Source organism: Ascaphus truei, chromosome 1 (genome assembly GCF_040206685.1).
Source record: "Ascaphus truei isolate aAscTru1 chromosome 1, aAscTru1.hap1, whole genome shotgun sequence".
NCBI lineage: Eukaryota > Metazoa > Chordata > Amphibia > Anura > Ascaphidae > Ascaphus > Ascaphus truei.
In genome coordinates, this window is record NC_134483.1 from 80,440,114 (window position 1) to 80,453,535 (window position 13,422).

General features: G+C 40.4%; 1 protein-coding gene across 4 annotated transcripts in view; it reads right to left on the bottom strand.

The window, feature by feature from the left end:
• The window catches only part of ADAMTS6 (ADAM metallopeptidase with thrombospondin type 1 motif 6), a 283,143-nt gene that overhangs the window by 12,394 nt on the left and 257,327 nt on the right, over positions 1-13,422 (bottom strand). For all 4 annotated transcript variants that reach the window (XM_075590050.1, XM_075590029.1, XM_075590040.1 and 1 more), the window contains 2 exons: positions 6,554-6,730; positions 4,394-4,550 (listed from right to left, as the gene is read on the bottom strand). In XM_075590050.1, the coding sequence (XP_075446165.1) occupies positions 4,394-4,550; positions 6,554-6,730 (334 nt within the window). The remainder of the gene's footprint in view (positions 1-4,393; positions 4,551-6,553; positions 6,731-13,422) is intronic.

The following is a 13,422-nucleotide window of genomic DNA, read 5'->3' on the forward strand; positions in this document are numbered from 1 at the left end:
TCTTACTTGTATTATTCATAAGTGAATATTGTAGGTAGAGGGACAAGGAATAATACAGTGGTTATGCTGCTGCCTTTCAAGATGGTGAACCAGGTTCCAATGCCAGTGTCAGCTCATGGTGACTATGGGAAAGTTACTTAATCCCCATGTGCCTCAGGCACCCAAAAACTCTACAGGGCATGGACACATGCCTGTACAACTATGTGCTGTGCTGTGTACACTATCACACCATATAATTAAAAAATATTATTTTAGGTACTATTCAGTCATTTAAAAGTTATTTCTGCAAATGCCCTTTTTTATGCTCATCTCATTTGAGGACTGATCTGGTGTAAAATAATTGTGGGTGGTTTCATATTGAATGTAATGGTTTATCACTTAGTCCCAACAATTGCAGCATTCTTTTTCTTATTTAGAGATAAATGCCCTATTACCTCCTACTGAAAGCAGTATACATATTGTGCGTAGTGCTGTTTGTTTTTGTGACATGTCTGTCCTTTCCTTCACTGAAGGCTTTAATGAAAACTTGATGATGAAAGGTACCATGTGTCTCGCAATGTGTTGCTGTCATTCAGATGCATTGGTAATGTGGTCCCATGGTGATAGTAACCTTTACTGTGTTTGAGCAGACTCAGTCACAAGATTTGCTAAGAGTGCTTTAAACATTTTATAAAAATAAATTGTGAAGACACTGCCAGTGAAGGAAAGATGTTTGTATTTGTGTTTTGGACCCAATTATTTTTCTAACATTTAAGAGGGCAGAAAAAATAAAAAATAGAATAGAATTTTATATTAGTGGTTATATGCTGAAGTGTATGTTCTATTTTTAATGCCTATCTTCATATAGCAATATTTTAGATTGACAAGGATAACTGATAAAAGAAGATCTTTACATGATCTGTAGGCTCCTATATATAAATTGCTATTGCTTTTTAATAAACTGGAAATGACAAAGACAGTAGAAAACCGGCAACTTCATTTAATAACTGGATAGATTTTTACTCTGTATAAGTTTCAGGTGACCTTAAATAATGTGGTTGCAGCAGCTATGTGTGCTTTAGAAATGTTTATGAATAATATTTAAAATGGTGTGGTACATGCTGTATGCACTTTACTTGCACCACAGAATGTAATGTTACCCTCATCAGTGGAAATGTGTCAAACTCTAACCTACAATGCTACTACTGCCAACAATAAAGAGGTAAAGCAGATGTTGAATATGACATACTCCTTCTCCCCTCAGTTTTCCTAAACTCCACAGCTTTCTAAATTGCATAGTTTAAAAGGCATACAAGTTCATAATCACATCCTATTATGACAAGCATAGTTTTGCTGGACATGCATTGTTTTCTTCTCTTGCACGCATCTAGTTGGGTCTGTCTGCACATACTGTGTGCATCACTTGAAAATGCATAGTTTGAAAAGCACCATGAAGTCCTGCAAGATAAATTACAGGATCCCTTAAGGGACCTGCCTAAAAATTTACATATTTAGGTATAAGCAAAATTGACCCTGACAACACCAAGGTACCAAATGTTCTTGTTCATAGGCAACAGAGGCCATTATTTGGCCTCTTCCAAAGTGGTAGCTAGTGCCCCCCACCTATTTCTCCAAACATGTATGTGCTTTTAAAGATACACGAGAGTCAACCACTGAAAGCACATGCAGATACAGAGTACTAGCCAACACATGCAATACAAAGAGTTGCAAGTTAGGCTGAAATAGAGTTGGGCCAATATAAACAGAGGAGGCGGTAAGAGGTAACCTGAAATGGGAAGCCAAAAGAGACAGAGAGGACAGGGGGTGTGTGATATATGCTGCAATGCTGTGCACACGGGTTTTTAAAGTGTGTAATAAGCCATGACATTTATTTTATGATTCCGTGTGGTCTCTACTGGAACAAGCTTAGCGGTTTCATTTTGCAATGAAAATATTCACCATCGTCCACAAGAAGTTTGACCTATTGACCTTTCACAGTGAATTTATGGTGGGTAAAAAAGTGACTAAACCCCCTCCATAATACAGAGTATATCACAAATATAATACCCATGAGTGTGTTTGTATGTGTTCCACAGGTCCCAAAACCAGCTTCATTTACCCCATTGTCCCGTCATACAGTGGTTAAGCTGCAGACAAGGATTCTGGGTAGTGACATGCAAATGAGAATTATCGTGTCCCTTTTAACTTTCTACCCACTTTATTATGTGTATTGCCTAGAGCTTTTGCCAGCTGTATTAAAACATTTTTTACAGTGAAACATGGGACAAGGAAGGTGTAGAATCAGTGGGCCAAAACTGTGCGTGATATCTGACACATTTCCCTTTGCAGATAAAACGTACTGACCCAGTACCATGCCAGTGAAGTCAGGAATGGCTGTAATAGACTCCCTATACTGCACAGAGAGGAAACAACATTTATATTGTCAGGAGGATGTGACGATTTGTGATGGGATTCTCACATGAAAGAATATAATTGTGGGAGCTGGGAACGTGACAATTCCCAGCACTCTCTCCTAGAGCCAACGTATCACTCGCAATTCGCAAGCTTCATCCGGATTTATGGCACGCGGCACACATGGCTTGGTGATGCAAAAAGTTACCTTTGTTCAGGAACGGAACATACCCACACAGCAAACTACACTTCCGCCCCGTACACAGCCTTTCATCAGGTAAGTGTACGGGCCGGGAAATGTCACTTGCTGTGTGGGTATGTTCCTCTCCAGAATAAAGGTTATGTTTTGCATCACCAAACCATGTGTGCCGCTTGACATAAATCCAGATGAAGCTCCGAATTGTGAGTGATACGTTTGATCTAGGATAGAGTGCTGCCCTTTTCCGGACTGTTCCTATATGTTTATGAGTGTGGCCACACTTCAAAGGGTCAGGCACCTCTCCTACTGAAGATTTTTTTTACTCCGTGCCGTGGTATTTTGGGGCACTGTCCCCTCACTATTTCCTATAACATGACAATACCCTCCATAGTAACGCAAAGATAGGAAACACTCATGAGTGCATCAACATCTCAGCTCAGCTTCCTGTTCCAGCCTCTAAAGAATGACCGTGTTAAACGGCAGATATTCCGATGCAAATCAGCACACCAAGTAAGTCAATGTTATCCTCAAAATGATTTTGAAACAGGAATTTACTTGCGGCATTAAGATATTTGCTCAGCCGTAAGAAAGTACAGAGCAGGAAAACCCACTCAATGACTGCAAACATTCAGGAGAAATGGAAACTAGGAACCTAAATCAAACTACATGTGAACAAATTTATAGGGATAAAAATATATTCAAAAAACTTGGTCTGTGTCATTTTGAGAAAGTGCAACATGTTTGCTTTTTAGCATTAATGATGCATGGCAAATATGACCACAATGGAGGTTTCCGTGCATTATATCGGCCCCATAGCAGGTTAATGAATAATCCCCACTGTCCTGCTCACAAAATGTGTTAACCATTATAATTGATAAGAAAAGATTGCACAAAATAACACTCATGGGAGAAATAAAGGGGCACAATGGCAGTAAAACAAGAGGGCATACAGCAGACACATACATGAGGGAAAACCTGTAAAAAGCTTGAGAAGAAGCGGCTCAGTGAGTAAGGGCCCGACTCTAAATAATGACACAGAGTTTGAATCAAGGGGAACCCGATTCAGTTCCTGGTGACAGCACCTTGTGTCCTTGGGCAAGTCACTTTATCTCCCTGTGCCTTAGGCACCAAAATCATAAATTGTAAGCTCATCTGGGCAGGGACTGTGTCTGCAAGAATTCCAATGTGCTGTGTACTGCGCACTACTGTAATTGTGAAGTGCTTTGAGTACCACTGGGAGAAAAGTGCTATATGAAATACAGTTATTATTAATATAGTGCACTCTGACAGAATATGAAGTCAATATAAATTTGGATTACATCTAGAGTACTGCATAAATGTTTTCTAAATATTCAAGCACACATAATTGTCCACACATTCAGATGTATGATACAGCAGCCTTATTTACCCTAGCATACCCTCTGGTTTCACTTAATTAAGCTGAAGTCACAGCTCCTTTCCCCCCTGCATACATTAGTCATTGCTCTTCCGAATGTATTTCTTGTGGCTCTAGTAGTATGTGAACTATTTGATGAAGGATTAAAGCAGCCGTAAAACAGTTTAGTCTATTCCAGACCCTTCTTGACTCACCCGTTTTGAAGGGAATGAAAACCAGTGATCTGTGTGGTTTTAGCTGTCTCAAGTCTATTTTATTAAGTATCTCTCTCTCTTCCTTGCTTTACTTTACTGCTATACAAGACGGGGTTGGAAAAACGCAGGCTTTGCTGTGCAAGTGCAGGGAAAACAGAAAAAGGCCTTTTGCATTGACTTGGGGGCAGCAGATAAGACAAATCTCCAACTTACCCTCAGTGTTTGAAATTGGAGTGCTGTCACATTTGCTTTCACACTGTTGCATTGATGAAGGACGAACGTTTTCTGGACAATCACTCGATGCCTGCCCAGTATAGGAGAGACACTGCACTGTTCGCATCTGCTGTCCGAGACCGCAATGTGCAGAACACTAATAAACAGATTGAGAGACAGAGAGACTTTGTTATGTATAGAAAACAAATCAGAAACATTAACACGGTCTTAAATCAGCGTATAAGTCTTTTGTAGGTACAAACTAATGAACCTGTTTAACAAGAAACATAAGCAGCGTTCCTGGATTTCATGGTAAAAATACATCCGCTCTGTAATTTTTTGCTGACATATTCTAAAGCAGATGAAAACAGGAACAGTAAAAGGCATGTACAGTATGCTCATGTGCACTTTAGATCTGCATAGCCCAGGGATGCACAAGGCTGAAATGGCCTAAAAAGTAGTAGTACTTTTCTTGGCATTAAAAAAAAACAATGGTACAGTGGAGCTGTAAATAAATAATAAGTGGTACTACCCCCTGAACCACCACACTTAGACCCCTGATACTGCATAAACATGTTTTACACTCCCGTCCTCCACCCCCACCCCTATTCTGAAAGAAAACTTTTATGCAATAGATTTATGTTTTCATTTCATTAAAAAGACACCTGTAAAAAAAATATGCACACCCCTAAATCCCAAATGTTAGGGGGGGCAATGAGAAAAATGCAGTAGGATAAAACAAACAAGGATTCCATTTAGCAACAACTGCTCTTTAAAGCAACAGTTCAAGCTGCCTTTAAAAAAAAAAAAAAAAATAATTTCCCATTCAATATGTGGATAAATACAATCTACACACTGACAAGTGATTAGCTAAGTTGCCAAGCGATCGGCAAAGATTTGGCTCGGGGGTTCACTAAATGGCTGTCAGTGCAGCAGAAGAAGACCCAAGATGCAAAGTTCTGTGTGGAAGATCATGTAACCAGAGAGTCACTAGATACAATTGGCGCACTGCTAGAGAGAGGGCAGGGCTCAAAAAGGGGGGTGCCAGAGACTGTTTCAGAAGAGGAAGGGGATGTGACTTTGTAATATATTAAAAAATGTATTTATTTTTTTATGCTACAAGTATTTTCTCATAGTACAGAACTGATTTATTAAAAAAAAAACACATGTAGGATATTGCTTGAACTGCAGCTTTGAAGATTATGGGCCAAACATAATGCCGGAACATTTTGTATGAGCCGTAAGCTGCCAGGAGGCAGCTGATGAGTAAATATGGAATTATACACCTACCTACTGCACATAATGGGGATGATAACAGAGAACAAATCTAGTGAGATTTATGTAATACAGGGAGACTTAGTTGGCAGTGATGTCTCTTAAGAGACTAATTTAAGACTTTTTTTTCCATAGCGGTAGTATGTGACTTCTGTGGTCACCTTCGCTCATGAAAACCTAACAACTACAGTATGTCACTCTGTCACGTATTGCCACTCCCTGCAAAAGAACCAAAAAGAAACAACCTTTTTCTCTAACCGTTTATTTTGTGTACACATGTGAGGAGGAAACAAATGGTTGGACTTTCAAGGGAAGTGCAAACTGCCATAGAATGACTGAAAGGCAATGGAGGGATGAACTGAATCATGTCAGGAAGCATTGTGGGGTTTGCGGTGCTGCAGAATTCCCAATTAAGTGCCGCAGACTATAAGGTCCAGCGACAGGATAGTGAGCCATGCCCTTCAAGCTATATAAAGTTTGCTCCAAAACTTTTCAGACATGATAACGCTCCATACATTATAACGATTTTTAAGTGGAGGATTAGGCAGTTGGAAATCTAAAGAGATACTAAATATTATTATATACTAGCATTGTCTTGGGGGGAAAGGGCATTAAAAAAAGAAAGTCCTACTTAAAAATGCAAAGACCCACCTGTTAGCAAAGGGGTTTAATGTGGGTTATATAATATATAATATATATATATTATATATATATATAGTATATAATGTGGGTTTATATACTGAGGCTGGCTGATGGCAACTGCTGTTTTGCCAAATCAGGATGAAATGAAGTGTTCAATCACACATTCCGAATGTAGAGAATACCCTGCATACTGCATGACACTAAAGGAAGAAACCCTGAGTTGGGATCCACCTGGTCACTTACCTGTCCCCATTCTCCAGTAACCCAGCGAGGAGGAGGGCAGCGTCCCAGACTGCAGCGGATACGGACCGGTGGCTTGCTCTCTTCAGGACAGTTTGCAGGCGGGAATGTTTTGGAAAGGTCACTGCTCTTGCACAGCACAATACGGTGTTTAAACCCAGGACCACATTTTGGTGTACACTGAAAAAAAAGAATCCAATATGGTTTAGCCGTGACGGCATTTAGTTTATATGGATAAAAACATTTAAAACATACATAAGGAAACCATTAGAGTGTCATATTACATGCATAATATATAATGTGCAATACAGGCAGCGCTATTGTCTATTCCAAATATTGTCCTGCACATTATAAAAAACGTGTTCTGCATGTTCCACCATTAACACCATTGAGTCTGTCTACTGACCGGATGTTCTGCTGTAAAAGGTTTGAATATAATAACAAATATGTCTTCAATTTAAATTACATATACCCAGCTTGGGGCATGAGGTTCATTTGAATATATATATATAAAAAAATATATATATATATATATATAATAAGCCTGCACACAGTAGTATATGTTCCACACCATTTTTTGTAAGCAGTCTTTCAACGGTTAGATGAAGTGCCAATGCAGAAAAATAGCAATGCTGTTCCTGATTTCAGGTACCGTAACCACAAGTCTTTAATTTAAATAGGCAGCCCAAGCTGGCATTTTTTTGCTGTTTTTTTTTTTACATTAGCTTGAAGCAGGGGTTCTCCAGGGTGGAATTTCATTAATTCCAGCTCCGGGGACCCCCTGCTTTCGGAGGTCCAGACCTGTGTAGTGGGTGCTGGTAGCCGCTCCACTAGCAGGGTTCACGTAATGGACGTTTTTCAAAGCTCCTGTGCCCCCGCAGGGCAATAGGAATCTGTGACGTCATCAGGTTCGGCTTCCTACTGGCCCGCGTGACTGGGAGCTTTAAACTTTGCTGAGATTCTGCCACCCCCAACTGAGGGTCTGTATCTCGGGAAGAAGGGGGTTCCCGCAACTGGAATTAATGGGGTCCCGTTCCGGAGAACCCCTGCTTCAAACCTACTGTAAGTAAAAAAGTAAAAAAAAATCAATAAAAGAAAAAATAAGTCTGAGTTTTTAAATATTTAAACCGCATGTATGTTTTCAGTAAAACACCAGTTTAAAAATACAGATGTAGCCCGCTTCATTTGTCAGTCTGGTCGGATATGTGGGGGATACACAATTTCACAATAGGCTGTGCCAATGTTTCCAATGAATCCTATGGAAACTCTGCAGCTCAAAGCTACTAAACATTAAGAGCCATATTTATTAAGCAGTCTTCTGCCATAAAAGACCTTGAGGGGCTGCAAGACAATTGACAAGTCCATTCAAGTCAATGCCGGGAGCTATCTTAGGGAGAAGACTGCTTATTAAATATGGGTCAAACTTCCATTCACCTGAATGGGTCTTAAACCCATACATACTAAACAATGATAAGCCTAATTATGTGAATGGGCTATAAAGTATTTTATGGCTTAGCACCGCTTAGTAAATCTCTTGCAGTGAAAGGGTTCATGTGATTTAAGGCTTAGCACAGTTTAGTAACTTCAAATTAACTTGTTAACTTAAATTAGATTGAGATAGTGTGATATCAAATAGATTGTCCCTGGCTACATAGATATAATTTTTGAAGTGAAACTTCTTTGCTGGCACCTAGTAAATTCCCATAGAACAAAATCTCCTTCATTGGGAACGAAAATGTGTAACGGAAGTGACGTCATTGGATAAGTGTTGGGCGCGCAGAAGCGTCCATTGCTGATAACGCATGTGCAGAAGCTTCCGCTACTGAGCGCGCATGCGCAGAAGCGTCCGTTGCCGACAGCACATGCGCAGAAACATCCACCACTGAGCGCACATGCACATGTGTAGAAGCGGCCGGCATCTCCTACGCATGCGCAGAAGCGGCCGGCGTCACTGTAGCCCCGATCAACCACACTATGCTTGTTGTGTATTGTGTGTCTTGGTAAAACAGTTAAAGGGATAGAGCAGCAGCAGGGTTGATGTAAAACAGGGAGCACGGTACCTACAGGTTCATTTGAAACCTGAGAATATGCCATTTAGCCATTTATAAAACCACCCGTGTATCCTGCAAACCACAAAAAGTGGGAGCAACAAACACAGACTTCCACAATACCCAGGTCCAAGAATAACCAGCCTTGCAGTTACAGCACAGCTCAGATGTAGATGCATGGGAGAGTATTTTACTTGCATATCTTTTTCTTTTCAGGGGGTGATTTGATCAGCCAACCAGTGCACACATCGTCCCCTGCACTCATGTTGTTCCCCCCCTTCTACAAAGAGGCAGAAAAAAGACGGGCTGTGTGCCGAGCACGCGCGTTCTACAGTAAGTGAAACTTCATTATGTTTTCTCACTGAAATTGTAATTATACTCTCAAAAGTCTTCCATTCAATCAAAATACAATTTCTCTGACAAAACACAAAGAAGTTTCACTTAATTAATTAATAACAAGTGGAAGTTTTTGTTGGTATATAAAAACACAGTGGTATTCGGCAGCACTGCCATTTGACAGACCCTCCAACATTTTGTGGGTATAAAATAGGTACCGCTGTTATTCCTCTCGCTGTGCTAGTTGGACTTTCTGTGTAATAGGTACTTACAGGAGCCAAAGACATGTAGTGTACCTGATAAATAGGTAACATTTGAGGGTAGGGTTGATCATTATATTTAAGCGATTTTCTGCCATGAAGGGGATTTATGTAAATTCTACTGCTTCACACTTAAAACCTTGTCATTCATGGAAAGAGCAAATTGCTTAAATGTCAAAAGAGGGAGAAGTGCAGGGGAAAGGAAACAGAAGCATGTGGTTCAATTCTTAAATCAGCACTCCCTACAACTCATTTTTTTAATCTATATTTTAGTTTTCTTTCTTTCACAGGCTTAGAACCGGGCTGCCCCACCGGACCCTACAGTAACTACACTATTTTCAGCTGAGGTCTTCCAGGTCCCACTGGCCAATAGGAAGTTGCAACGTCATCAGGGGAATGATGTTGCAATTTTCTATTGGACAACCACAGGGGACCTCTTTAAATATCTAGGGAGGAATGCCGACAACTCAAACAGAGGAGTGGCTCAGACAGTAAAGATACAATGGCACAGAGTTTGAATCAGGGGAACCTGGTTCAGTTTTTGGTGTCAACTCCTTCAGGCCTTGATCATGTCACTTTATCTCCCTGTGCCTCAGACACCAAAATCATAGATTGTAAGCTCATCGGGGCAGAGGACGTGCCTGTAACAATTCCTATGTGCTGCGTACTATACACAATTGTGAAGCACTTTGAGTCCCATTGGGAGAAAAGTGCTATATTAAATACAGTTAATAATAATAATAATATCTTGGGAACCAAGGAATCGCTAGAGTTAAAAATAACAGCTCAGCTTCTCAGGTTAAAATTTAGTTACATATATATATTTATTCAGTATATATACATATATATGCGTGTGTGTGTGTGTGTTTATGAAAGTAGAAATTTAATGCACATTCATTTCTTAATGTTAAAAAAAAGTTCTCCTCCCATTGTGCTACTTTATTCATTCCCTTTTTGGTCTCACATTTAAATAACACATCCTCGGTTTCCTCTCTTTCTTGCTCAGTTGGATTATCCATTTCTGTTATATGGATTGCAAGGTTTAATACAGGCTTGTTAAATTAAAGCCGAGATTTGTTTTAGGAGAAAGATTACAGTACATGACCAGTTATAGAAAGCCTGCCTTATGGTAATCATTTGCATAGCTATTCCCGGAGGGGAGGAGGAATATCCTTTCCTAATCTCTCACAGTTACCAACATTGTATCAACATGCAGTCATCAAAGGGCTGAGCTCTACGGAGTAAAATGCAAAACTGAAAGGTAAATTTAGGGCCCTGCTTCAGCAGTGGCAGATTTCCCATTAGGCCGAGCAGGCTGCAGCTGCAATATTTTTTGGGAAGCAATTTGTTTGTGTGAGTGTCTTACATTTTCCGTGGCAGGCCCTCCCCTGTAGCGTTGCATAAACGCAGCGTTATGTCAAGTCACATTGCCATGACAACGCGGCGTCGTGTGACGGCATACGCCTAGGAGGAGGGCAGCCCCCAGCCTGCAGGCGGCAGAAAGGTAAATTTGCCAGTGTGATTCAGTAACCTGATTTCACAAACGGATGATTTCAACAAAAGTGTGAATGGGTAAAACCCAATTAGTATGCAAGGGAATTAAGGGCAGTCATATGCTGAATGGATTCAGTGTTGGTGATTGGCACCCTCAGAAAAAATATAAGTATTTTGAAATCCTTTTTTGTTTCCTTTTGTATTGTGTTACCATGACACACAAATGATATGAAACTTTTTTAAGATCTTTAAGTAATTTATTTTGTTATATGTGTAGCCGTGTGCCCTCTTACCTCCGGTGCCGGGGAGGGGGACGGCTGAGGTTTGTGGGAGCGGCGGAGCTCCGTGGCGTATCCAGCAAGCGGGGGCCGCCATCTTGTAGTTCGTGGATGCGCAATTGGGACTGACTCTCATTGGGGGAGGACACCAGGGGTATTGTGGCCACGCACCCTAGGTACTTTGGGGGACACTGACCCAGTGTTGTTATTATTGTATTGTGTGTGTTATATTGTATAGTACTGTTATATCGTTATTCTATTGTCAGTAAACCAATTGTTATATACTGGTGTGTGTATAATTTCACTGTAAGTGGTCCTGAAAACAGTTGTCCAGCTGCACTGGGATCCCTCTCAGGTGGAGGCGCTGCACAGAGGAGAACGAGAGCTCACCCCAGGCTCCCAGCTGCGGAGGTTCAGGCCTTCTGTGAGCCACAGGTAACGGCAGCACACGTAGTTCCCTTAGATACGGGGAAAGTGGAGGGGTGGGGGGGGGGGTGCTACATATGAAAGTGAAACACTGTAGCAAGTTATTTTATAAAGTAAAATGTAAATGTGGAGCAAAATTGCATCATTTTCATCCTGCGTCTCTTTGCGTTAATGTAATAAGGTCTTTGCTCCGAGCTTTCCCCCATGAGCACCACCTTGCCATTTGGAGTCAATAGGAGGAGTTAGGGATAAATTACATGATGCACAGATCATAATGAGATGCATCAAACGTCGCATATCTGTTCTTTACCTTTTTATCTCTCGCATTTATGTAAAAAAAATCTACCCTATGAGGCCACCGTAGTTCACTAGGGGACTCAGTTTCAGTCAGATTCTTTCTGACTGATTTTTGGCACGAAATTACTTCCGCATTGACTGGCATATAAGGTGGATCAGCGGGGATATAGGTCACTCTTTGATAAAGCGCTACTTAACGCGAAATGCATTAGAGGACCCTTTTTATGTAGCTTTTGCTACCATGCATCTCTATTAAAGCATTTTTAATTTTCACCAATCAGCCTCCAGCCCTACTTTTTTCTGCAGTGCTCCACCTTCTCTCCACGCATACTTGATCTACACAACGGACGGATGCACGCGTATATGGAGCATAAGGGGTCTATCATGTGAGTCATTTATCTGTATTTCTTACATTGTGACTGTGACTATAGGGTATTTGCATGGCTCCAGCCTTTGGTTCCGGACACCATCCCTCTCCATAGTGAATGCACTGGGAGTCCTTTTATATAGGGGATTTTTTGTGATTTCATTTTGAGGGTGGTTATATGCTTTCTGTCCATATTAGGCTTTATTTGGTGAGCTATATACCCTGTCACATATATACATTTTTTCATTGATTTGACTCAACCCTTGACTCCTGGGCTATATTGCCTTCATTGCACTATTCTGGGAATTAGAAGGACCATACAGAGATTCATTTCTCATCCTTTGCTGATGCACAGATCATAATGAGATGCATCAAACGCCGCATATCTGTTCTTCACCTTTTTATCTCTCGCATTTATGTAAAAAAAATCTGCCAGGTCTGAGGTGGCGTAAACATTTCTGGCTGACAAGTTGCATCAAACGCAAGAAGTACTTTCTTACTTTAAACTGAAATTACCAGTATTGTTGCATAATTCTAGCTTTTTAAGGGTACAATACTTTGTGTTGGCAATTCAGTATCCGTGACTACCACTATATTCGACCTTAGAGGACTTATGATGATATATGCCCTTTATATGTAGACTATACACACTGTAGTTGTATCAGCTTGGTACTCCATCGCCGTTCATTGATTTTAATATTTTAGTTTATTATATTAGCTTGAGCTCAAGACTCTTCGAGCGGCTTAGTCATCACATTGGTATCAATCAAACATCAGGACCAACAGTTTTGCTGGTAGCAAGACAATATGTTCAGTATCCCACAAACACTAAAATCCCTCATCTGCCAAGATGTGTGAAATGACTGTGGCAATTTAATTTTGATAGACCAATCTATTACTACATCGTAATCAACCTACTCACAAACAGACAGTACTTGGCTTTTCTCCTAAATAGTATTTGATTAAGCCACAAGTTGACATTATATGCGGAATACTATTCTCATTGAATTGTCCTAAAGCAGGTGACCTCTTACTATGAGGCCTGTGTGACCTCAATCATTATTGATCAGATCTCCTGCCACCGACACCTTTCTACTCCAGGCTGTTTATACCAGCTACCTTTCTCATTAGCTGGTTTCTGAGCTCATTATTTGTGAACCATCATTTAATACGATTTTAGTATTCGTGTGTGCTATTCGTTTGACACTAGTTTGCAACCTACTATTTTAGAATCAATTAGATATGCCATTAAAGGTTATGTTTTAATACTTACCACATTACTCCAGTACTTAGTTGAGTGCTAGAATATAGGGACTCTTTTTGTCTTGTCTCTACAAGAATTTTGTCTCTAATTAGACTTAAATGC